Source organism: Carassius gibelio, chromosome B8 (genome assembly GCF_023724105.1).
Source record: "Carassius gibelio isolate Cgi1373 ecotype wild population from Czech Republic chromosome B8, carGib1.2-hapl.c, whole genome shotgun sequence".
In the NCBI taxonomy this organism is placed as follows: domain Eukaryota; kingdom Metazoa; phylum Chordata; class Actinopteri; order Cypriniformes; family Cyprinidae; genus Carassius; species Carassius gibelio.
The window spans coordinates 29,948,944-29,976,702 of record NC_068403.1 but is presented as its reverse complement, the minus strand read 5'-3'; the positions used below and the strand labels follow the sequence as shown (position 1 = coordinate 29,976,702).

At 37.7% G+C, this 27,759-nt stretch overlaps 1 protein-coding gene and 2 long non-coding RNA genes across 7 annotated transcripts in view; 1 reads left to right on the top strand and 2 right to left on the bottom strand.

Annotated features, from left to right (window-relative positions):
- Positions 1–27,759, top strand: part of bsna (bassoon presynaptic cytomatrix protein a) — a 135,542-nt gene that overhangs the window by 26,562 nt on the left and 81,221 nt on the right. For all 5 annotated transcript variants that reach the window (XM_052562835.1, XM_052562834.1, XM_052562833.1 and 2 more), the window contains exon 4: positions 4,139–4,597. In XM_052562835.1, the coding sequence (XP_052418795.1) occupies positions 4,139–4,597 (459 nt within the window). The remainder of the gene's footprint in view (positions 1–4,138; positions 4,598–27,759) is intronic.
- LOC127963215 (uncharacterized) lies at positions 22,847–24,183 on the bottom strand. The gene is made up of 3 exons (XR_008154752.1): positions 24,096–24,183; positions 23,463–23,590; positions 22,847–23,342 (listed from the first exon to the last, which is right to left on the bottom strand). It is a non-coding gene; the product is annotated as an uncharacterized LOC127963215 (long non-coding RNA).
- Positions 24,317–26,497, bottom strand: LOC127963220 (uncharacterized). The gene is made up of 3 exons (XR_008154758.1): positions 26,255–26,497; positions 25,439–25,538; positions 24,317–24,432 (listed from the first exon to the last, which is right to left on the bottom strand). It is a non-coding gene; the product is annotated as an uncharacterized LOC127963220 (long non-coding RNA).

Below are 27,759 nucleotides of genomic sequence, written 5' to 3'. Positions count from 1 at the left end.
TGTGTTATTGGGTAAAAGGAGTGATCCAGGTTTCTTTATATTTTGTTCTCTATTCTTGAATTTTTGGAAACATATCTCTCTTACAGTAAGATCTGTACCTCATGTAGACCTTAGTGTGAAAAATGTGCTTGTAATTGGTAAACAGTTTTCCTTTGATAATGATGCGCCAGTTTCATGAACAAACAAGCCTGTTTGTAACCATTATGAACAAGAAAAATTGGCCAGTCAACTGATTTGAAAATAGGTTTGGAAGAGTAATATTGGACAAGACAAGTGCATTATTATTAAATGGAATAAAGAAGAATTAAAATTAAAATTTTAGGAACGTTAATAAACCAATATTTGACAGGTTGTATTTGTTGTTGTTGCATTGTACTACATACTGTTTTAATGAGAGGTAGCACAAATCGACAGAAGTGTGTGAGTGTTGCAGCCTTTTGAAAGCCTTAAGCTTACCTTTTTTGTTGGGGCCCCCATTAGTGGACTTACAACAAGCAAAATTATCTCCTTACTTCATGCTTAGATCTGTTGTGAGCAGAAAAAAATGCACATATGAACATCATTTTGATGTTTTATGCATTCAAAATGCATAACCGCTTAAACTTTTTTTACAGAGAAAAATTTCAGAAAAACATGTTCTGATAGTTAAACTATCCCTGAACAATTTTGTTCATTTTGTTCATTTACACTGCCAGAGAATTCCTGCATGCTATACTTTCATTCACACACATCCTTCACACAAATTTGATGGCAACTACTGAATCAAAGCCAATTTCTTTTTTTCTTTTTCTGAATTTGTGTGTGTTTTTCATTATTTGTGTAGTGGACAGCACATTCCGGGGCCCAGTTTATGGTGGGGCCCCTCTCTGACCACAATAGTAGACAGAGATTTGCTATATTATGATCAGATCTTGGTCGACTAACATAAGCAAACTGTCCAACGCCTTCAGACAAAGATGCCAGGACAACAGCTAGACACCTCTTAGTGGGCAAGAAGTAGACCTTTTGTAGAAAGGAACTTCTCATTGTTCAAAATGCAGTTTCTACCCTTCCACCCACCAACAGACTGCCATAAAAAATAATTAGAACCTCTGGATGCATTAACAGTGGGAGAAACAAAGAGAGAGATCACAGAGTTTCATCCAAATCCATTCATAACTATGTTCTGAAACCTTACACTACAACTATGTTCCCAAACCTTAAACTACAACACACACATCCCATACTTATTCAGGGAAATAAGTATTCTCAGTGACAGCGATGTGTAGTGCAAGATCTTATACAAATTGGACAAATGAATGCATGCATGACAGTTCAATCTTTTTTACATCATGTTTGAACTTAATGTGTTCGTAACATTGCCAAATGTATTCTGGTTGTGGTTTGGAAAGTGAGAAATGCACTGGTAAAACATTAGTGACACTTTTCTAACTTTGTGTTTGGACTATGCAAATGAATTCCACAGGATGAAAGAAGGATGGGCCACACCGTGTCCCCCGCTCTGATAGAAACAGCTAATCACAGTATGGTAATAGAGAAGTGGCAGATTGTCTTAATAACATGAGATATTATATTCCTGATTGTCATGTCAAGTCATCTTTATTTTTGTAGCATTTATAATAATACAGATTGTGTCAAAGCAACTGTACAGCATGTATTAGGAAAATAGTCTGTAAATAATGCAAAATGACAATAGTAAACACTAATTTTTCAGCAGTTCATTATTGAATTCAGTGATGTCATCATCCAGCTCAGTTCAGTTTAAATAGAATCTATGCAATCAAACCACGATATCACTGGAAATATGTGTCCCCAGCTAAGCAAGCCAGAGGTGACAGCGGCAAGGAACCAAAACTCCATGGGTGACAGAATGGAGAAAAAACCTTGGGAGAAACTAGACTCAGTCGGAGGGCCAGTTCTCCTCTGGCCAGAAGAAACTAGCAGTTCAATTCCAGGCTGCAAAGTCACATTGTGCAGAGGGGTCAACTGATTCCTGTGGTCTTGTCCCGGTGGTCGACTGAGGCAAGGTCTTTATAGGGTATCTGAGTCTCATCTAGTTGTCTTGGTTTCCATTGACGTTCGGGCTGTAGAGGTACTTTCTAGGTGCAGATCCATCATCTAGTCTGGATATGTACCAGATCTGGTGGCTACCCTGACCTCGGATTAAGAGAGAAACAGACTAATATAAGCAAAGATGCCATTCTTCTAATGATGTAGCAAGCACATTGTGTGTTATGGGAAGTGTTCCCGGTTCCGGTGACCTAATTAATGCAGCCTAAAAATCCTTTAACGGATTTGAATATTAGAAATGTAGTGGACAAGTCGTGGCCTAATGGTTAGAGAGTCTGACTTGCAATCGAAAGGTTGTGAGTTCGAGTCTCGGGCCGGCAGGAATTGTGGGTGGGGGGAGTGCATGTACAGTTCTCTCTACACCCTCAATACCAATACTTGAGCAAGGCACCGAACCCCCAACTGCTCCCCGGGCGCCACAGCATAAATGGCTGCCCACTGCTCTGCATGTGTGTGCGTGCGTGCGCACTTCGGATGGGTTAAATGCAGAGCACGAATTCTGAAAATGGGTCACCATACTTGGCTGAATGTCACTTCACTTCACTATTGGTGTGTTATGTGTAAGCAAGGTTCTAACTGACATAGTGTGTCTGACTCCCAGACAATGTTAGGTAGGTTATTCCAGAGTTTGGGTGCTAAATAGGAAATGTATATTCCGCACGCAGTTGATATTGATATTTTAGGCATTATCAAATTGCCAGAGAGTTTTGAGAATGCAGTGGACATGGAAGCCTATAATGTAACAAGAGGTCATTCAAATACTGAGGTGTTAAACCATTCAGGGCTTTATACATAATAAGCAAGATTTTTAAATCTATACAATGTTTGATAGGTAGCCAGTGCAGTGTTGATAGAACCGGGCTAATATGGTCATACTTCCTGGTTCTAGTAAGAACTCTAGCTGCTGCATTATGGACCATCTGGAGTTTGTTCATTAAGCATGCAGAAAAACCACCCAATAAAGCATTACAATAATCTAACGTTGAGGTCAAAAACACATGGATTAACATTTCTGCATTTGACATTGAGATCATAGGTTGTAATTCAGTTTTTAATTAAGTAATATATTTTTGAGATGGAAAAATGCAGTTTTACAAATGCTAGAAACGTGGCTTTCTAAGGAAATTTTGCTATCACATAGCACACCTAAGTTCTTTACTGATGACGAACAACTGACCGAGCATCCATCAAGTCTTAGACAGTGTTCTAGGTTATTATATGCAGAGTTTTTAAGTCCTATAATTAACACCTCTGTTTTTTTCCATTATTTAGCAGTAAGAAATTACTTGTCATCCAGTTTTTTATATAGACTATGCATTCCCCTAGTTTTTCAGATTGGTATGTTTCATTGAGCTGCTGAGAAATATAGAACTGAGTATAAACACCATGTTTCCTGATGATATCTCCCAAAAGTAACATGTAAAGTGTAAAGAGTAATGGCCCTACTACTGAGCCTTGAGGTACTCCATATACCACTTTTAATCGATATGATACCTCTTCGTTTACTGCTACGAACTGATGACGATCATATAAGTATGATTTGAACCAAGCTATGGCATTTCCATTAATCCCAACAAAGTTTTCTAGCCTATTCAAAAGGATGTTGTGGTAAATAGTTTCGAATGCAGCACTAAGATCAAGTAGCTTTGGGTTATGATGTAGTCATTACCACGCCTTTAGTTACACGTGATTCAAATATCATAATGTAATTGTTGACGCGAGTATCCATCACTACACTATTTCACATCCCTAGTTTGGCAAAATAAAACCCCCATAAAATTCCCCATGTTTTCTTGCTTTCTTTCTTTCTTTCTTTCCTTCTCTTTGATAATCTGTTAAACTTGAATGTACAATACAGAACACAATGTGGAAGAAAAAGTTTTTATTCCTACCTGATTCATTGTGACTTTAATGCAGTTAATTACCTAAACTGTTTTCAAAAAACATTCACTGAATAATTTATTTTTTCATGTATTCACTCAATATGTTGTTAGCAACATTGTTCTTAGTTTTTTTAATTCATTTTTTCATCTGTGTATTGAACTTGAACTTCTCTGTTGTTTTGCAGAAGAAAGAATGGCTCTGTCTGAACTGTCAGACTCAGAGACTGATGTCTGGTGGACTTGACCCTCTTCCAATTCTACCTTCTTCACCCAGCCATCAACCAACAGGTTCACCTAGGCATCAACAACTTTCCAGCAAGCAGCAGCAAGGGCTTCAGACAATGTCACCACAGCAGAAACCTTTTGTTTCTCAACAGAGTGGTTTCTCTTCCCCCATAGCTAGACCAGCAAGCGATATAAAAACTTTTACACAGCCTTCTACAGCTACAACACCTCCTGTGTCTACCACTACTGCATTCATTGGTGAAAAAGAGAGAAAGGAAACTACACCCAAACTAGATAAAGTGTCTGACCCTGGCAACAGAGACAATAAACCAACTCAAAAAAGAGGAACAACAGATTCAGTACAGACACATTCTAAAGATGGAAAGAAAGAATTACAGAGTATTACCAAATACTACGAGGTAAGTCATCGGGTCATAGTAATTTATCATTTTGCAAATTATATATTTACGTAAATAAGGAGTGTAAGAAATATTGAATATTTTTAAGAGACCAAAGTGAACATGCATATATTTTCAATGCTTAATGCATTATATTATCAGATTTTCAATAAAGTTGAGTGTGTAAAGTCAAGTACCTTGCAAGTAGATGTTATGTGCTATCTCCTTATATAAAGTATACTGGGCATTCCAAATAGTCATAATTTTCCTTATGCTTACAATTTGATTCCTCCCTAGAGAGAAGGGGCCCTTTTGTATGTCTGACCAGATGTTTCTCATAGTTTGGGCTGTATCCCATAATGCATCAATTTGACTAATGTCTTCACCACCTTGAACCTCATAATCAGTTTTTCTACGAGTTTTGATTATCATTGTTTCTATTGAGTTGATATCATTGTCATTTTTGTTCAAAGGTTGAAAAATCAATTGAAGGGAAGTCAGGTTGCTTTCTATTGTTTGAGTTTGGGTTTGCATTATTAGATGCATTAGGCATAGGATGGTCTTCAGATAAATTGTCAGACTTATTATCTGTCCTCTCCAGTTCATCTGACAGAAAGAAAAAAGCTCTTTGTGGATCTTTTTTTGAGCTCTCGGCAGTTTGCACTTCATCATGTGTCTCTGGTTTTTCCTCATTGCTTTATCCTGCATTGTCTGGTTGTCTGTTTTCCTTTCTTTTTGCATTTCCCGTTGGAACTCAATGGTTTACAGTGGTTTCGATGACACCAGGTTGTGCTTCCCTCCACTTGGAATGCTGTTGGAGTAGCTCTCACCACTTTCTATGGTCCTTCCCTCCTAGGCTCATTCCACTTTCTCTGGAATACCCTCAGATATACTTGGTCACCTGGAACAACTGGACAGGCAGTCTCCGATTCATCTCTGGGCTCTTTTGTTTTTCCTGAAAATAGATAGCTTTATGTATGGCAGTTAATTTCTTCATATAAGAGCAAAGTTCCATTTGTAATTGCTCTAGAGGTGGTCCTTTATAGGGACCTCTACACAATGGCACAGGCATTGTGTATTAAGTGCATGTTCCTGTTAGTTTGCAGGTGATAGCTCATTAGTGCAAGAGGTAATGCATCAATCCAATTAAGTTTAGTACTCTTACATATTTAGTTTATCCTGGCATTGATAACTCCATTATCTCCTTCAACAGACCCTTTGTGATTGAGGTCTGCAAATGCATCCTAGTCTCTGTTTTATTCTCAATTGTTTTCAATACTTGTTTCACAGTTTTTTGTGTGAATGCTGACCCATTATATGAACTTATTTCTGATGGAATTCCAAATCTAGGAATTCCCTCTCTTGTTAGAAATTTAATTAACGTTCCAGCTCCTAGATTTGCTGATGGTACTGCCTCCACCCATCTGCTAAATCTGTCTATGATAACAAGCATGTATCTTTTGCCTTGTTTTCACTTTATCATATCCACATATTCAACTACTAGATGTTTGAATGGCCCTTCAGGTATTGGAATATGGCCTATTGGTGTCGCTATCCCTTTCCTTGCATTGTATTATAACTGTGAATGTGCATGCTGGTTAATAGATGCATATTTGAAAATTAGTCTTTAAAATTTAAATTATACAGACGATGGCGCCTGTGTGTTTGGCATGCCATTTGCAGCTCTCGTGTTTTCTTCTCTTTCTGTCTGATGTGTTGTTTACCTGCTGTACGCGGCTGGTGTACGCCCGTCAAGCTCTCCTAGACATCCGCATCTCCGTTGGGGATTCATACGCGAACTTTCACACCATGGACGTGGAATGCCCACTTCACAAACCGTACGAGCCTCCCCAAACTATCTTCCTGCACGATATCTGCCGGTGGCCACTAAACACCGTGCGGAGAAAGCGAAGGAGGAAACGAGGTTGCCGCGGAGGTTACATGACGAAACTGAAAGCTTATTTACAAGCTGACATTTCGTTTGGACGCAGATCTGTAGCATGGCACCCGCGGGACGCGGTTTACCGATGTCTTCGTCCTGTTTTCCCTCTACATCTGAGTCTTGCCACTCAGGTTGATCTCCACAGTGTTGGCCGACGTGCCCGGCGAAACGGAGTAAATCACATAAATCTGCGCTCATTGAGAAAAGCGTCGTCATCTCACGTGTCTATACCTCCACCTAAGTTGGCGCTAATAAACGCCCGCTCCATGGTGAATAAGACCTTTTTATTAAACGACTTCTACTCATCACACAACTTGGATTTTATGTTCATCACAGAATCATGGATAAAGGTCGGTGATTTAACTCCCTTATCAGAACTGGTTCCAGCAAACTTTAAATTTTTTAACTCTCCTCATCCTAATGGGGGTGGGATTTTAACTATTTTAAATAACTCTCTCTCCTCACGCTGCCGGCTGTTCCCTGCAATGGCCTTCCCCAGCTTTGAAACTCAGCTTCTCCACCTAGATTGGAATGGTCCCATCTGTATAGGGGTGATATACCGCCCTCGACTCTTCACTAAGGATTTTATACTCCAATTCACTGAGTTCATTGGCAACATTGCCACAAACTATGATCGCTTCCTTTTGTTGGGCGACTTCAATATTCATGTCTGCTGTCATTCAAACTTCCTGTCGCAGGAGTTTCTTGACTTAATAGATGCTTTTAACCTACTGCAGTGGGTCAAAAACTCTACCCACACTCAGGGCCACACACTGGACCTTGTGTTATCTTATGGGATTGATGTCACTGATATTGTTATCTCTGATTTTCCTCTCTCTGATCACAAGCATATTTTATTCTCACTGTCTCTTCTGGAGCGTTTTCAACCCACTACTGATCCTGTTATGTCACGGTTCTATTCTTCTCAGTTCAACACAAACTTTGACTTGTGCTTTACTGAGCTATGCTCTCACTGGCACTTGGACCAACCTTTATCTGACCTAGATGCAGATCAGCATCTTAGACTTTTAAATTCTGCCTGGCTTAAAGTAGAAAACGTGACCTAAACCAAAATCAGATCTGTGGCAAAATTCTGACACTCGTCTCCAAAGACAAATATGTAGAAAGGCCGAACGCAAATGGAAACGGGACAGGCTAAGTGTCTCCTTCCGCATGTTCAAAGACTCACTTACAGCTTACCAGAACACTGCTAAATCAGCTAAAGCTGCATACTTCTCAAACTTAATTGAATCCAATCACTCTAACCCTAAGGTCTTGTTTTCTGTCATTCATTCTGTTTTAAACCCATCTGCTAAATTTTCTGTTGCCTCAGATGCTCTATGTGAAGGCTTCCAGAGATTTTTTAGTAACAAAATTACTACATTAAGGACCAGTATCTGCCCTAAATTAACTCTCCCCCCTATTATGCCGCGTACCTCCTGTGTTTGGGAGGCTTTTGTTCCCATTAACCTCCAGAAACTGAAGGATGTGAGCGCTAAGCTCAAACCTTCATTCTGCCCAAATGATATCATTCACCCGAGATTTTTAAAATTAATCACCAACACGTTGGGTCCAGGTATGGTATCCCTTATTTACAAGTGTCTAAGCACTGGATATGTTCCGGCCAATCTTAAAGTGGCTACGGTCACTCCTTTGCTCAAGAAGCCTTCACTGGATCCTTCTGTTTTAAAAAATTACCGGCCCATCTCTGTCCTACCTTTCATTTCCAAGTTATTAGAGAAAACCGTGTTGGATCAGTTCCAACACTTTTTGTCAAAAACTGTGTATATGAGGTCTTTCAATCTGAGTCCGCTCTCCTGCGAGTGCTAAATGACATTTATCTCTCCACTGACTGTGGAGACACTGTGGTTCTAGTTCTCCTAGATCTGTCGGCGGCTTTTGACACCGTTGACCACCCTACTCTGTTAGCTAGACTGGAGACGTGGGTGGGCATAAAAGGCTCTGTCCTGTCATGGTTCCAGTCTTACCTTACTGACAGAAAGTTTTTTAGTAAAAATGGGAAACTTTTCCAGCCCCATGGCACCCCTGAGATGTGGTCTTCCACAGGGCTCTATTTTGGCTCCCTCTCTATTTTCTCTTTACATGCTACCGCTGGGCACAATTTTTAGGAAACACTGTGTATCTTTTCACTTTTATGCAGACGACACCCAAATTTACATTCCAATCAAGCGCAATAATCCTGCAGCACTAAACTCTCTTCATTTATGCTTAGAGGAGGTGAAGGCATGGCTAGCTCAAAATTTCCTATCCCTTAATGATGATAATACCAAGGTCATTGTTTTCAGCCCGAGTGAAAGGTCCCAGTGCACATGCCCAGACTTGGGTGGCCTATCTCCCTTTAAATCTACAGAAGTGCGGAACTTAGGTGTTCTTGTTGACCAGTCTTTAAAGTTTGATAAACACATCTCATCTGTAGTCAGTTCTGGTTTCTACCAACTTCGCTTACTATCTAAAATCAAAGGCTTTCTCACTCCAATAACTCTGGAAATGGCGGTTCATGCTTTCGTCACGTGTCGACTGGATTATTGCAACTCACTATATTGCGGTATATCAGATTCTCAAATCTCCCGTCTTCAGTTAGTCCAAAATGCGGCGCCCAGACTCATCCATAATTGTCGCAAATATGACCTTATCTCTCCCATCCTCAGATCTTTACATTGGTTACCAGTCCGGCAGAGAACAGATTTCAAAATTCTTCTCTTTGTCTTCAAATCTTTACACAACCTAGCACCAGTTTATCTCTCTGAACTTATTCATCCGTACATTCCGTCCAGAAGTCTCAGATCCCACGACCAGGCGCTGCTGGTAGTCCCTCGTGTCAGACTTAAGTGTAGAGGGGAGCGTGCTTTTGCGGTGGCAGGGCCTTGTCTGTGGAACACCATGCCTCTAGAGATCAGAACAGCTCCCAACCTCTCTGTTTTTAAGTCTCTGGTCAAAACTTATCTATTCTCGTTAGCATATTGATTACTTATCTTAGACTGTTCTTATTATTTTACATTTGCTTCTTGATTTTATAATTAATCTTAGCTTAGTTGTTCTCTATGTGCTTATGTGTGTTTTGCCGCTTTTATTTTTATATGCTTGTTCTGTAAAGCACTTTGGTCTGTCTAGTGTGGCTGTTTAAATGTGCTATATAAAAAAATGAACTTGAACTTGTATTTGGCACACACTTCACATGTTTACAAAAATTTATTCACCATTGCATATAAATAAGGAGACCAATATCCTTGCTGTTTAATTTTTCTTACTACTTCCCCCCTTGTGCAATGGTCAAAACCACGCACATCTGTAATGAGAAAATTCTAAAGTGAAGTAAGTGCAACAATGTGTCCTTCATTTCACTGTAAAAAATGATTTGTTGACACAACTTGACTTGGTCAAGTCATCTTATTGCATTGACTCAGTTAAGTTTAGCCAACATTAGGAGTTAAGTTCACTCAACTTATATGTATTTGTTGAAATAACTTGCAGTAAATTGGGCCAACGTACTGTATCAATTAAGCATTTAGATTTTTTTGTCAACTTAAGTCAACTTTAAGTCAACTTAAAAACATATTGTTTGAACTTAATTTTTCATGTTTTCACAACCATTAACCAAGTCTAATTGACATAAAATAGTAATTTTTCATCAACATCACAACTTAACTTTTTGAGTTTACTAGACTTCATTGCTTGCTTTGACAAGAAGTTCTAGATATCTACCCTGGAACCAGATTTTTAAATGAAATCAACACAGCTGCAAAATTGAAACTCTCAGCATTTATTTTTTAAACAGATGCACTGCACCCAATAACTATTAGCTTGCAAAGATATGAAAACATCACAAGAAAAACCCTCACATATATTCAGCTCACACAAGCATGTGCAAACTTCTTTATGCACAGACCCATTCTTAGAGAATAGTACAAATAACTCTCCTTGTCACTATCAGATATTTTCATTGCAGGAACAGAGTACATGAAGAATTCACTATAAGCTGTTTAACAACTTCAAATAAAATAGTGTGTTCAATTCCCAATCAAACGTCAAACATGACAAGGAAAGAAGCAGGACAAGGTAACAAGAAAACAGTCTGTTTGAAATTCTTTTTAGAATACCAATGTTAAAATATACAGCTCACAGAAACACGTGCAAACTTCTCTATGCACAGACCCATTTTAGAGCCAAAATAGTACAAATAACTCTCCTTGTCATTATCAGATATTTTCCTTACAGGAACAAGTGTACATGAAGAATTCACAATAAAAGCTGTGTTGAAAAAATTCACATTAAACTGTCTAAAAACAGTGTCTTCAATTGTAATTCGTGTAATTCGTCTGTAATTCGTCTGTTTGAAAAAAAAAAAAATTAAAATAAATAAAAAAAAAAAAAAAAAAAAATTCTAGAATACCAATGTTAAAACGTATAGCTTAGAGAAACACGTGCAAACTTCTCTATGCACAGACCCATTTTAGAGCCAAAATAGTACAAATAAATCTCCTTGTCATTATCAGATACTTTCCTTACAGGAACAAGTGTACATGAAGAATTCACTATAAAGCTGTGTTTAACAACTTAAAATAAAATAGTGTCTTCAATTCCCAATCAAACGTCAAACATGACAAGGAAAGAGAAGCAGGACAAGGTAACAAGAAAACAGTCTGTTTGAAAAACAATTCAAGAATACCAATGTTACACTTAAAACAATGAAATCTAAATAACAATGGTCTTAATATTTAAAACAGTGTAACAGTTTAAGTGCTAATAGTAGCAAGAAGGAGAAAATAGTTTCTTATCTCAGCAACTTGCTCTTCAAAGAGTGTACTCTTGCGGTGCATGAGTCTGATCCAACTCCAATGAACAGGCGCTGTATCACTTCAAAAGTGAATTTTAATTCCTTTGGGTAGTCAAGGTTTAATGCATACACCAGGCCCATCAGGTTCAGAAAAGCATTAGGTACGTCACTCAAGTGACGCATCACCACTTCTTCCTCAATCACCAGGGCAACGTCATTGTAGAATTCTGGGAGAGGCTCAATCACATTTTCCACAACCACTAGGATTCCGATCACCACACCCTTGATCACATCTTCTTCACGGTCACTGGGCTTTGTAGAATGAAAACAAAATTAAGGTACTATTACTTAAAACCAATTTCACAAACAATTTAAAGTCCCCACACCCCTGCAAATTAAGAGATCTAAATGTTCAATTTTCCCTTGTTTAGCCTTAAAGGTTTCAGCTTACCTCACATATCTTCATGAATTTAGAAGGAGTCTCTCGCATATACCACGGCAGGCCAAGCAATGCTGCAGTCCTCATTCTTTGGTTTGTTGTCTGTAAAATATAGAATGGTTAAAGTACCTGCTTTATTGGTTCAATCCTTTGTTTTTCTTTTCATTTATCCTTTCACCCCTCCCTGTCTTGAAAAATAAAAACATTAATTTCAAATATGTACACTTGTATACTTTTGTTGTAAATATAATGTGGAACAACAACTGTTGTTTGTTACCTTTTTGTTCAGCACCAAAATAAGATTTAATAGTGGATGTAACCAGCTCATGTCACTTAACCAGGAGTGTCTAAGGCTGCTTTCACACTGGGATCGTTTGTTGAGGTCTTATGGACTCCGAGCCCGATTGTTTCCGGCGACCCCCGCAGCGTTGCTCTGGTTTCACACTCAACTGGATTCTATCAAACCCTGGTGCGTTATTACGTCATCACAAACGTGCATGACGCATGATAGAGAACAGAACGTGGGTCAATATATTATATATTATATATATATATATATATATATATATATATATATATATATATATATATATATATATATATATTAGGGGTGTAATGGTTCACAAAATTCACGGTTCGGTTCGATACGATACACTGATGTCACGGTTCGGTTCGGTTCGGTACGTTTTAGATACAGCAAAATGTAAAAACATCTCAACTTTTCAGAATGCTGCAAGCGCACCGCGGGTCATGTGACAAGAACTAACCAATCAGCTTCATCCTTTCCCGTAACAACGTTGAAAACTCAGCCAAGATGAAGGAACAGCTGTTCACAGTTGTATATGGATTGCAATTTTGAAATAAATTTAGTAGCAGAGCTACTGCAAGCGATTTTTAGAGCTTGCAAATCCATTTATCATTCGCTGAAATTTCCGCGTCTCATGGAGAGAGCACGTCATTGTTGCTTAGCAAAGACAGACGCCTCATGAGCGCTTCTGCCCGAGCGCTTTGGAAAGGAGGAGAAAGACGCGCTTAGCGTTTTCCACGCGTTTTTAGGCGCGATATGTGAACGGCCCCTAAGGCGCTCGCTCACTCAGCACGCGCTGAAGGCTCGTTGCAAAATGTCTAATGCATTTAACAGACCAGAAATATAAGATCCTAAAATAACCAACAGGTCTGGTGTGGGTGCACTTTGGATTCCCTGTAAGCTATAATACCGGTGTCTAAATGCTGCAGGGATAGTTTGTTGCGTGCTTGTTTCTCATTTTTTTCGTCTTTTCCCAGATACTGACACAATAAGGTGATGTCAGCGTAAATGAGTTGACATGTTTCAAGTATTCACGCTGGTGTTTTTTTTTTTTTTTTTTTTTTTTTGTATTCCCGCTGGTGTACCCTGTCATGTTGCAGATGCGACATACCGTTGTTTTTTTATCCACCACTCTCTTGCCATCACCATTATAGCTTAAAGGGAATCCAAAGTGCACCCAAACACCAGACCTGTTGGTTACTGGAGGATCTTCTTTTTTCTGGTATGTTAAACACATTGGCCATTTTGCAACGAGCCTTCAGCGCGTACTGAGTGAGCGAGCGCCTGACTGAGTAGTAACATAAACATATAAGTTGGTGTTTTTTTCTTCTTCGGGAGTGTCAGGGGCGTTGCCTGTTACGTCGTTTGGGTTATTGGGCTACCTTGTTGAACGCATATCATTATATTTCTCTTTTTTTTTTTTTTTTTTTTTTTTTTTTATATAATGAATTAGTCCAACGAACCGTTCGGTATACATAATGCGTACCGCGTACCGAACCGAAAGCGTCGTACCGAACGGTTCAATACGAATACGCGTATCGTTACACCCCTAATATATATATATATATATATATATATATATATATATATATATATATATATATATATATATATTTTTTTTTTTTTTTTTTTTTTTTTTTTTATTAATTCAGTGCTATTATGCGCAGCTGAGTGAACACAGGTTTACTGTGTGTGTGATGCATAAGGTGGTTTTCCGCTGCTTGCAAACAAACTCTTTTGAGGAGACAGTGGATTTCCAAATTTGTTGTCCTGATTCCACACGCTATGCACGAACACACTGAAGGCTAACTCTCGCTCGTATCCAAGGCAAATCATCAACACCATCATCCCTTACATGTATTATATTTAACTAAATGCATCATAATAAGCTTTAAACGCTTATAATACATGTAAGGGATGATAGTTATCCCTTTGATAGGGTGTTCGTGCATAGCGTGTGGAATCAGGACAACAAATTTGGAGATCCACTGTCTCCTCAAAAGAGTTTGTTTGCAAGCATCGGAAAACCACCTTATGCATCACACAGACAGTAAACCTGTGTTGTTCACTCAGCTGCGCATAATAGCACTGAATTAATAATAAAAAATTATATATATATATATATATATATATTGACCCACGTTCTGTTTTCTATCATGCGTCATGCACGTTTGTGATGACGTAATAACGCACCAGGGTTTGATAGAATCCTGTTGAGTGTGAAACCAGAGCAACGCTGCGGGGGTCGCCGGAAACAAATCGCGCTCGGGCTAGGACCGCAGCAAACAAGCCCAGTGTGAAAGCAACCTAATTCTGCTCCTGGAGGGTTAGATGGTTGGTTTAACTCCAACCTGATTCAACACACCTGCCTGGAGGTTTGTAGTGATCCTGAACAACTTGATTAGCTGGTTCAGGTGTTTAATTTGGGTTGAAGCTAAACTCTGCAGGATGTTAACTCCCCAGGAGCAGGATTGGACACCCCTGCCTTATATTCATTGGGGTTGTAACAACACTTTAAATTATTTTAAAGGTTAGGTTACCAAAGATGATTAAAGTCATTTAAAGTCATAACAATGAAAATTAACAATGGCTAGGCTGTTAAGATCTATAAAGGACAACTCATGTTGCCCATTTTAAAAGTTTTAAAATTTGTGTAAGGAACTGATCATATCATTTTTGATATTACTACAGCATACTACAACAAAATCAAACCTCATTAGTTCTTCTGTCATGCCATTTGATCAAAAGACTGGCAAGAACCAATGAGGCTTGATATTTATGTAGTAGCTAATACAATAAAACATCATTGTAAACAAAGACTGACATTTTTATGTTTTCATCATACAAAGACATTGTATGATTTCAGAAGACTTTGAATATGACATGGAAATTGAATATGTTACTTTTTAGATGCTTACTCTGAAGTCATTGTATGAAAAGATGTCACTATCAATAGGTTTATGATGTGAGTAGTGAGTAAGTGAGTAAATGATCACAGAATTGTCATTTTGTGGAGAGAAAGACTGCTTTAAAATAAATTGACTCACATTCTTATCAAGGCTCTCCAGTATTGAAGTCATTTCTGGAATGTCCTCATAACGCTTTGATCGGAATAACTGTATCAGCTTTGAGAGATGACCATCTAGGCCTTCCAAAAAGGACTTGCTCAGATCCTTTGACACAAGCCTGGTGAATTCTTTGCTGATCTATGAAAACAAATACATTTACAAATTGAACAAAGATCTCAGGGACAGTCTTAAAACTTTAACAAGTTAAAAAAAAAAAAATCACTTAACATAATCTTAGGATATTAAGTTTGCCCATATCTTTCTAATAGAACAGCACAACTTTCACAGCCCAAGATTTTCTGATTAATTCAAAGCACACAGAAACAAATAAACACAATTTACCTGTCTCTCAGTGAAAATTGCTGGCCATCGGATTTTCATTAGTGACACTGGTGGCTCCTCATCAACGACTTCTTGCCTTCTCAAAGAATACGTGCTGCTCATAGCAGCATCAACAAATGTAATGTCTGGAGTCCTCTTCATCATCTCCACAGCCATTTGCTCTCTTTCCTTTTCTAGACTTTCCCGATCTTTGCCCTGAGGTAGATCTGGTAGAAAATTAGTTTCACAGCGTCTTGGTTTCTTGACTTTGTTTCGCTTTCCTCTTGTCTCCCCAAGACCTCTCCTTTCAGAATTCACTTTCAGTTCCTGACAACCAGCATCTCTTAGCTTTTGTCTGTAGTTGCCCATTTTAAACTTCAAACTAATTTTCCACCCATACCACCCAGATGTGGAGCTTGGCTCTTTGAGACAGGGGTGTTTTTCAATTAAGGCAGCCGCTACACTCTCAATCTCTTCATTCCCAGGATAGGCTTTGTATGAGTATATATTTTCTGCGAGTTTCTCAAGAATTTCAATCTTAATGTCTCTGGGAATTGACAGAAGTGTTCCATCCTTTCGAAATGCCTCATTACCTTGTCTTAGCCTCAGCTCCACATCATAAGTAAAAACAGGGATGGGAAAGGTTGTTGGCCATGGCTGCGAACGGGCGGCAGATAACTCTGAATGGATGCTGGGTGAAGAAGTTGATGGAGATGACGATTCACCTAAAATTGTAGTGTCTAAACTGGAGTCTGACAATGTATCTGAAAAAGTGAAAAGGACCTTCAGTGTCACCTTGTCTTTGGGCAGATCAGCTACGCAGGTAAGGTTACAGAAATCATGGAAGTCTTCATCTTCATATTGAAGGTCAAAAGAATCTTTTAGCTGGAGCTTGCTTTTGAGTTCAAGCTTGAGGCCATCAACAGAATCTGGAACAGGATCAATTCTAACTTTTTGAATGTTCTGTGGGGAGATGATCACGCGGAACAGCATTTTGAAATAGGAATAGAAAATTCCAGGGTTTCTCTCCAACTGGGTAAAAAGTAAAAAGATGTTATTAATTTGATTGATGATTACATATTTTAATGTGAACACCTAAAAAAAAAAAATCAAATGTACCTTAGTGAAGCAAGAAGGTTTTTGGTGTGATATTTAACTTGCCAGCTCTGACATAAGGATAAAGTGGATGGTATCCATTAAGCTCCTGGTGTTCCACAACCTGCAGTTCTGAAGTGCAATAACTCGTTAGCTCATAACTTCGCAAATGCTCTATGTACCAGGCTTTGAAGGGTTTGAGGATGAATGACACTTTGTTGTTCACAATTATCATTTTAACAATCTCGCCAAAGTCGGGCAGTCCACTGGTGTGCCCTACAGACAAAAACATTCCTTCCGAGTACTTGGTACCATAGATGCATGCATGGGTTGAAAGAAGTACAGTGTTTATGTTTCCATATTTATGCTCAATGGCCTGCCTCACTGAACGTTCAAGTGTGTCAGGTGAAACGACAGCAACACGTCCTACTTCTAGATCAGGTTTGAAAACACTTGGCAAATCCAAGAAGTAAGCCAAAGCAAGCTGATGCTTTTTGGCCTGAGTGAGCAAGACATTCTTGAAGTTTTTACTATCATGTACAACTCTCTTAAAGAATTTGTGCTTCGCCTCAAAACGAATAGTCCAAAAATCTGTCAGAGGCCCAAATCGACGAATCATCTCAGGATAGTGTTCCAAGAAGTGATGTTTGGGGAGAATATGGAAATCTGGGAAACACTCTTTGAGCAAGCACCTGTGTTCTGAGATTTTGGACTCCAAGTAGCACAATGTCTCATCAGAAAATTGTCCAGTAGCTAGGAGCTCAACAATATCTTTCAGATCTAGTAAGATTTGCCAAGTTTTGTCTCCTTCTGGTACTCTGTGACCCATCATCAATGACAGTAGCCTTAACAGAGTCCAGTTTTCATGGCAGTTTCCACCAATTGAATGTTTTGACACAAAAGTCTTTGAAATTTGTTGTGGTTTGTTTGTTTTGTCAGTAAACTTGAAAGGAAAAGATTTGATGACAGCATTAAGGTCATCTAATGTGAAGTACCTTTTGGAAATAAAGGACTTTATGCAAAGACTTAACTCTGTTGGTACTATACCTTCAAACAGGTCGTGCATAAAATCGGGAGGAAACCCTTGAACTGTCTGAAAATAATTCAGTTTCTCAAGAACACAGTCTCTCTTTACTCCATTCAGGGAAACCAGTGAATTCATCTTCAATTCATCAAGGGTGTGTTTGTGAGTTTCAATCGTCCTGAGTGGAAACACCCCCTCTCTGACTTCATGCAAGTCAATATCCTTGCGACTAGCTAGGCAAAATCTGCAGAATTTATCTACATTAAAATTTTCTTGGAAGCCAGCTAGCGAGTGGGCCCCCAAGTTGTCCGCTGACACATACAACACAGAACCCTTGACACTTGTTCCCAGTTTTTGAACATACAATCCTTCCTCTTCAAGGACTTGAATGTCCTTAATGAGTGGTTGAAAAATGGCATCATAGCCATAAATCTTTACATCACTGCTATTACACAGACAAGCCAGATAAATTGATTGTACCGAAGACCTATACTGTGCTGGCAAGTTTGATATTAACCAATACACTGCACAGACCTTATGCTTTTTTTTGGATGTGCCCAGTGGGTTACATACCTCATAGTCATCTATATACATCCCAAGTGCAATGTTTAGACTCTCTGAGGAGAGCAAAGGATTCCCTTTGCAGCACAGTCCATCTCTGTATGTTTTAATCTGACCGGACTGGTCAGCAGTTTCCTGCAGGATTTTATCCAAAATGTCATCACGGTTCAACAACTCAGTCAAAACTTCCAAAATTGGAATATAAACAAACTTTCTTTGGGAGGACGATTCTAACAAATATTCAACTGGCTCAATTACTTTGAAGTTGTCCTTGTAATAAGCAACCCATTCTCACTCCAAAGGCGTCAAAAACCGAAGCATGGTCAAGCGCCCCTAGCGTCACTTTTATGACGCCAAATGTGCCTCTCGGCGTCGAATATCGAAGCACTACGACCTTCATTGCTTTCAATGGGAAACTTTTGGCGTCAGAATTCGACACGAGGACATGAGATGTTTATCGCTATGAAATCACGTTCAAGAAGTCTCATTCAGCACACATCGCGATACTTGCTATCAGTTCCACAGTTTGGGTGAGTAGTCGTATATACGCTCTTTTAATGCCTTTTATAAAATGTATTCTGTCTTATTTATTAATCAGATTAGTGCCATATGTTTAATCGCTGTATTATATCGGTCATCCGCGGCTGTCTTTGAGTTTCATTGCGTTTAAATAAATGAACACAGCTGCTAATTAGTCTGATTAAACTCTATCTGTCACGTGACGTGCCCTAGACCTTCGATCCGTTTTATATTATTATTAATTTCAGGATTAATGATGTAAGTTGTATTTGTAGTAAAATCATGGTAATCACGACACTTACAATAGTAATAAATGAAATGTGAAGTTAAAACATTAAACTGGACATTAGTAACTGTAACTGTAGTTTTACTATGGTATATTAATAATCAATACAACAATACAATAATCACCAAACCAGCTATGTTTGTATCACTGTAATGTTAGTGTTTTTATGTGCTTTTATATGACAGAAATCACAGTAATCATATGTTCTGTAGCATGCTTTTAATACCTTTTAATGTAAATCCAAAAAAAAAAAAATCAAATTAAAAATAAATAATAAAACATGCATTTTTCCATCTTGCAGTTCCTTCATATCAGTTTATATTTATATATATATTTATATATATATTATATCTAAATATTTTGCTCACAGATCATTATTAACATTCTGTATATAATTCAATTTTATTTACTCTCCCCTTATTATTATTTTTATTTTTAGCTGAAAAGACGTAAAGGCAGTCAGCCCAGTGGTGTTTCTGGAGAGGGATTCCTTCAGAAATGGAGAAGACAGAAAGCTGCGGAGGCAGATATTTGCAGCAGTAAGTCTGTGATAGTTTGTCTCTTTTATCAAACATTCCTGCTGTTATAATTTGTACAGCATTTGTTGTTTCTTAAACTGTTGCACTGTCCAAATACCCACACTTGCCATCTTTGCACTTGACCACTTGATTACTTATTTGACGTCTTTCCTGTATTTTGCCTAGTGTTCGAGTGAGCATGATGACCACAAGTGTGTGTCGAACTTTTCATGACCTGATGACTGTGTTTCCCAATCCTGGTCCTGGAGAACCCCAGCACTGCACGGTTTTGGTGTCTCTCTTATCTGCCTTGGAGTCTTCACTGATGAGCTGATGAGTTGAATCAGGTGTGTTTGATCAGGGAGACATCTCAAATGTGCAGTGTTGGGGTTCTCCAGGACCAGGATTGGGAGCCACTGCCTTATGGGACACTTATGTGTTTACAGAGATTTTTAATAACTAATTATCAATATTTCACATACTGTACATTGGACAGCTTCCCATGACCTCTTGTGAGATCTCGGCAAAAAGTCTGACGATTTATTCCAAAACATGATGCATGATGGGATACACTAAGCTTTGTATAGCGCTCCGGAGCAGTATTGGAGAGGTTTAGTGTGTGTTAAGGACGCTGTGCTTTGGCATTATTAAGACCGGGGACAGTCTCGTTCACACACTGTCACGTACACACACTCAAAAGTGGCCAAGACTGCAAGTGTGGGTATCTGGACAGGGTCAAAGTCTTAAAAATGATCCCTAAACACATCACAGTCTTAATAATCCAGTTTAACACTTGTATGATATTGTACAAGCCCCAGGACTGTCTCATCTGACACTATCAAAAGAATTCATATGACTATAGCTTGCTATTAATTACTTGCTTTCAATAATGGATGCATTTAACATATAATTATACAGCATCTTTACAGAGGCTGCTTTTATGGTCTAAACAAAACACAGTGTAATGTATAAGTTGAATGTAATTTAATATTTCCTTCCTTTCTGTCTTACAGGATTGTTTGAGGATAACGCTGTAGCTCCATCATGCACAAGGACTCACCTCGTTTACTCTTTATCCCCCGCACACACAGAAATGGTCCCTGGATCAGTGATTAGACTTTGCAGTGGTTTGATTTTTGCAGAAGATGTAACTTTGTTTTAATTATAAGCTCATAATGAATACATTACAGAACCAGTGATGAAAACAATAGTTAAAAACAGCGCTCTATATTAAAAATATATTGCACACTTGACATGCATGTCTTCATGGTGTTTTTTTGTGAGTTTGAAACATTTACATTGTGTTGTATAACATTTTGGTCACAACACTTTTTCCAGTGTTCTCTGAAAGACATACTGTATTTACTGTTTTGTTTTTTAATAAAAGCATTTTCATTTGCATACTGAAAATAGTTCATGTTTACAACATAACTGCCTTTTTATTCTTTATGGTGGCAAAAACGAGCTTGGTGACAGAGGACGCAGTGTAGTAATTTGGGCATGTTGTCTTTAAATGAGTTTGACATATAAATAAATAATGGAAGATCCTTACAAAAATATGCATGTTTATTATGCTTTATGTATTTATTTGTTCATTCATTCATTCATTCATTTATAATTTCAGTTTTTATTCCTAGGGTTCAAATGGTAGAGAATGGTAAATCACAGAAACACAAATGTGATAAAAATTTTACTTTAAAACACAATGTAATATACAATGTAAATTTTAGAAGCACGTCATTTGATAAGTAAATATATTTGTCTTTGGTCAAAAAAAAAAAAAAAATACAAATCTTAAAAATGTGTCTTATATTTATTATAGAGGAATCTGTCTGTTGGATACAACTGCGACTGCTGGGCATGTGCACATCAATATTGCCCAATGTTTGTCAAGCTGAACAACGGAGGAAGGTGAAGACGTTAATAAAACAGAATCTAATAAGTAGCAAGCTTAATCTATTGTTAACCGAATCTATCCCTTCAGCCGAAAAACGAAAGACGTCGGTCATACATGGATAAGGAAGTGTGTCGCTACTGTTCAGCTTTGATGTCATTGGCTGTGAATTTTCAGGACAGTCTGTGGTTGGACTATCTTTTAACCCATATTAAACAGCGCATCATGTAAAAAAGTATGTTTTGCTGCTATCATCACATTAGTAATATATTAAGTCAACAATGAAGTGTTGCTATCTTGACAAAAATGACATCTTTAGCGAGATCCTAATCCTAACCCTAAGCATAACTTCAATGAACTACAAAAAACAGCCCCCTAGTGTTGCCTTTGCATAGATAGAACGACGGAGGCTTGTGGGTAATGTAGTTTAAAACCTTTTATTAACGAAACGAAATAAATTATTTATTTTAAGGAAAACTGGATATCTAAATATGTTTATTGTGCAAACCTCTATGATATATTTGAGAGGCAGGCTGAAATGTGGTATTTTACAGTGAGCAATATTTAAAATGCCTTTATGTCAGCTTTCCATTTATTTCTGAAAACTGAGCTCAACATTATTTTATCAGCATAGCATAAGTAATAATCCTGCCCATTTCCTCTTTGATATGTTAATTGGACTCTGATTTACAGCCATTTGAAAAGTACAGTTTTGGGCTCTTCCGGGGGGTGCTACTGGGCCCCTGGGGGTAGAAGGGCAGTAAAACCTACATATATGTATTCTCCTCATCATGGACAACAAACTGAGCTGAGTCACATTTATATCTGACAGTTTTCACAGTCCTCTGTTTTCTATTCTATTCATCATGACTATTATACCTTTTGACAGGACATTGTGAGGCCATCTGATGAAACATTGAAAAATTAGAAAGAAATTATTTAATAATGAAAATAATAGATTATTTATTTGATTTTTGAAGTAAATGGCAAGAAATATAATGGATGAACCTGCAACAACTTGCCTTTATCTATTCCCCACCTATAAAGCAGTAATCAAGGACAATGTATACACATTGTGATACTTCACTATTACACAAGGACAAATTCATGCAGTGCTAAGAATATTAATTTATATATATATATATATATATATATATATATATATATATATATATATATATATATATATATATATATATATATATAACTATTTAGCAAAAATCAGTGTAAAAATGTCCTCCTCACCCCCGTATCTTGCTCCTCAGGTGCTGGACATCAGTAATGTGCCTGCTCTTGGTTTTAATGCAGTACAAGATCTACATTGATCATTCCTGCTACATTCTCAGTTATCCCTCAAGTGTTTGTAACTATAAAGCCCATGGCACCATTTTGTAATGCAGAATAATTAATCTCGTAACTCCCTTTATTTCACTAAAAAATTTGCATATTTGTTACTAAAATATAAAAAAATTAATTTCTGGTGTACTGATGTTCCAGATGTTTTAAATAAAAAAATAATCCCAATAATTAATATGTTGTTTTTCCAAGTCTAAAATAAACACATATGAGCCTACCTAGTAAAATTATGTATTTACCAAGAATCTTCAGAACACAATATTCACCATTTTCATTTTATTGAAGCATAGACTATAAAGTTGATAAAGTAGCATCAAGACAAATAAGATTCAATGAAAATAATTATCATCAAAAATACATTAACCTCATATATAAATCAGTTCACACAGATGAGTGATGAAATGTCCTTAAAAGTCACACAGTCCCATCCAGTCAACTGTGATACAGATCATGTGATACATATAAGACATGAGATACTGTTCCAGAAAATAATGATTCCCATCATCACATCTAAACTGGTTTCATCTCCCCATCGTGTTCTTCTTCTCTCGTGTCTGGAAACAGTTTGTGGTTGATATCCAGCACTGATGTGGTGTAGCTTGTTCTCAGCCAGAGGATCTCTCAGTCCTAAGATCCCAGACCTGGTCAAAGTGAAACAAGCAATCCAGATGAAGTTGTTTAATGGACAGAGAGCTCAGCTTATGTTCTGTGTGATTTTTTCTGTGTGAGCAACTATGACCCTTGTAGAACTGTACACTTACCATTCTTCAAGCTGTTTTGAGACCTTTTGAGAAGCTTTTTCTCTGAAGAGAATTTAGCACATCCTCTTCTTTCACTCCTTTCAAGAGCATCACTTGGTCAAAACCCCTCATTTGGCTGATGAGATCATCTGTACAAATTAAAATACTGCAATAAAAATTAAAGAATTAAGAAAAAGTTAAAGAGGCAAAGGTCTTGCTCATGAGACTGCATTAGCATGTGTAGTTCTCAGAGACTCTAGAATTCATCTTTTGTTGCAGTAAATGAGTTTTTTCCCTCTAGAATCTTTCTCCAAAGTTCCTGACTTCTCTCACAAATGTGTTTTAGTCTGTGCAGTGTAAGGCCTGGCTTCAAACCAATCCACTATCAATTCACAATTTATAACATAACATTTACAAAACAATGAAATAATGTCAATTGGTGTTTATATCAACTAAACCAATTTCATGATACTTGTCTACTCTTAAAACAGGTGGTGTGTTTTTAAAAACATAATATTAAAAATGTCCAGTCACACTTTGCTAACATGCTGTAATTGTAATAGTATAAAAAGAAATCAAGGCTGACATGACCAGTTCTGTGAAAGATCATCATAAAATGTTGTATAACACAGCATTGCTTCAACACACACATACCAGAGGACTTCTGTTTGTTTGAGCACAAGATGGCCGTCTTCATTTCTCATCCAGAGCAAATCATTTACTTGGTCTGCCTTCTCTTCTGTGAAACAAGATAATCTCTGCTTAATCTGTGTGAAATTAATATTGCTCATTAAACATAATTAAGTTAAAGTAAGATTCAGACCAGAGCATTTGAGGAGTAAATGTTGATTAAAAAATATTCTAAACAAATGTACCTGGGAAGAGCTGATTGTGGCAAGAGTCGCTGAGACTCAGTAATAGCTCTTTTAGTTTTTAGGAAGGTTTGTGAGGGTTGGCTCTTGAGTGAGCTGTTGAGCTTGATATTTTAGACCTGAAAAAGAAGAACAGCATTAGGATTATCTGCAAAAAATCCTGTAAGACAGAAAGAAGGAAATATTATTAATTACGTGCAACTTGTACATTACACCTCTGTAAAGATGCTGTATAATTAAATGTTAAATGCATCCATTATTGAAAGCAAGTAATTAATAGCAAGCTATAGTCATATGAATTCTTTTGATAGTGTCAGATGAGACAGTCCTGGGGCTTGTACAATATCATACAAGTGTTAAACTGGATTATTAAGACTGTGATGTGTTTAGGGATCATTTTTAAGACTTTGACCCTGTCCAGATACCCACACTTGCAGTCTTGGCCACTTTTGAGTGTGTGTACGTGACAGTGTGTGAACGAGACTGTCCCCGGTCTTAATAATGCCAAAGCACAGCGTCCTTAACACACACTAAACCTCTCCAATACTGCTCCGGAGCGCTATACAAAGCTTAGTGTATCCCATCATGCATCATGTTTTGGAATAAATCGTCAGACTTTTTGCCGAGATCTCACAAGAGGTCATGGGAAGCTGTCCAATGTACAGTATGTGAAATATTGATAATTAGTTATTAAAAATCTCTGTAAACACATAAGTGTCCCATAAGGCAGTGGCTCCCAATCCTGGTCCTGGAGAAGCCCAACACTGCACATTTGAGATGTCTCCCTGATCAAACACACCTGATTCAACTCATCAGCTCATCAGTGAAGACTCCAAGGCAGATAAGAGAGACACCAAAACCGTGCAGTGCTGGGGTTCTCCAGGATCAGGATTGGGAAACACAGTCATCAGGTCATGAAAAGTTCGACGCACACTTGTGGTCATCATGCTCACTCGAACACTAGGCAAAATACAGGAAAGACGTCAAATAAGTAATCAAGTGGTCAAGTGCAAAGATGGCAAGTGTGGGTATTTGGACAGTGCAACAGTTTAAGAAACAACAAATGCTGTACAAATTATAACAGCAGGAATGTTTGATAAAAGAGACAAACTATCACAGACTTACTGCTGCAAATATCTGCCTCCGCAGCTTTCTGTCTTCTCCATTTCTGAAGGAATCCCTCTCCAGAAACACCACTGGGCTGACTGCCTTTACGTCTTTTCAGCTAAAAATAAAAATAATAATAAGGGGAGAGTAAATAAAATTGAATTATATACAGAATGTTAATAATGATCTGTGAGCAAAATATTTAGATATAATATATATATAAATATATATATATAAATATAAACTGATATGAAGGAACTGCAAGATGGAAAAATGCATGTTTTATTATTTATTTTTAATTTGATTTTTTTTTTTTTTGGATTTACATTAAAAGGTATTAAAAGCATGTACAGAACATATGATTACTGTGATATCTGTCATATAAAAGCACATAAAAACACTAACATTACAGTGATACAAACATAGCTGGTTTGGTGATTATTGTATTGTTGTATTGATTATTAATATACCATAGTAAAACTACAGTTACAGTTACTAATGTCCAGTTTAATGTTTTAACTTCACATTTCATTTATTACTATTGTAAGTGTCGTGATTACCATGATTTTACTACAAATACAACTTACATCATTAATCCTGAAATTAATAATAATATAAAACGGATCGAAGGTCTAGGGCACGTCACGTGACAGATAGAGTTTAATCAGACTAATTAGCAGCTGTGTTCATTTATTTAAACGCAATGAAACTCAAAGACAGCCGCGGATGACCGATATAATACAGCGATTAAACATATGGCACTAATCTGATTAATAAATAAGACAGAATACATTTTATAAAAGGCATTAAAAGAGCGTATATACGACTACTCACCCAAACTGTGGAACTGATAGCAAGTATCGCGATGTGTGCTGAATGAGACTTCTTGAACGTGATTTCATAGCGATAAACATCTCATGTCCTCGTGTCGAATTCTGACGCCAAAAGTTTCCCAGTGAAAGCAATGAAGGTCGTAGTGCTTCGATATTCGACGCCAAGAGGCACATTTGGCGTCATAAAAGTGACGCTAGGGGCGCTTGACCATGCTTCGGTTTTTGACGCCTTTGGAGTGAGAATGGGTTGTAATAAGTGGTTCTTTTGTATTCGGTTGCAAAAGGGCCACTCTTTGAAATGGAAGTTAGGGGATTTGTTTTTTCAACTATCTCAGCTAAGGCAGCAGTCAATTCATTGGTTAATATACAATTGTGCTTAACCAACACACTTTCAATTATTCTTGGAGTGAACTCTTGCACAATTGAATAAACACTGCAAAGCTCATTTACAATTTCCTGTGTGGTGGCCTTTGAGACGTGTAAAGTTGTTTGCATGCGAAGTAACAGTGATGCTACTTTGTGTTTTATCAAATCCTGTAGGTCTTCAACATCTATGTCACTATCTACTGTTGAGCAATCCGGGCTGAATGAATGGGTTTCGGAGTCTGCACTTTCAGGGTTTGAATCATCAGGAATGCAAGTTTGATACAAGTCTGTTCGAAAATCATGAAAAGTGCTGTGGCGATGGTTCCTACTTTTGTGAGCACGGAAAGTGCTGCACACACTGCTCTGGAAACTACAGTTTTGAAAGGGGCACGTCACTGACTCTTTCTTTTTAATGTGTGTTGTAAGATGAGCAAAATACTGTGAAATACTGCAAGCCTCTGAAAAATTACACAGGTCACAGTTCACATTTGATGTTGCTTTAAGCAATATTGAGGAGGCTTGAAGACATTGACTATGTTCGCAGGTTAAATGCTTCTTCAGAGACAGTTCACTCCTAAATGTACATACACAATCTTTATAGATGCATGGGAGTGGACAGTGACTTGCCTGATGACAGTGTTTAAGCTTGTAGTGTGTGATTAGGGCACGCTGGTTGGGCGAGGAAAATCTGCAAATCTTGCAACACCACCTCATTGATTTCTGCTTCCACTCTGCTTGCACTATACTGATCCTGCAAATAAAAAAATAAAAAAGTAAAACTCCATCCAAGTACACATATACATGTTACATACAGAAATATTCACTGAACATAGGGCTGCACAACTATTCAAATATCTAATTGTGATTAAGGATGCCACGATAACGTAATTGTTCAAACAACAAAGCAGCACAATAGGAACTACCAGTGACCAGTGACGTAAGTGTACTCTGAAATAAAAAGTCTCTCACCTGTCAGCCGTTATACTGCGCTAGTAGCGCAGTGCGCACACTCCTTGATTGCACCCTGTGTATTACTTCACTACATAAGAAACTATGAGCATGCAACGTCGATACATTGTAAATTAGAAAGTCACAAAAAAAGTAAAATACCACGTTACTACTAGTACGCCGTGTTAGCTG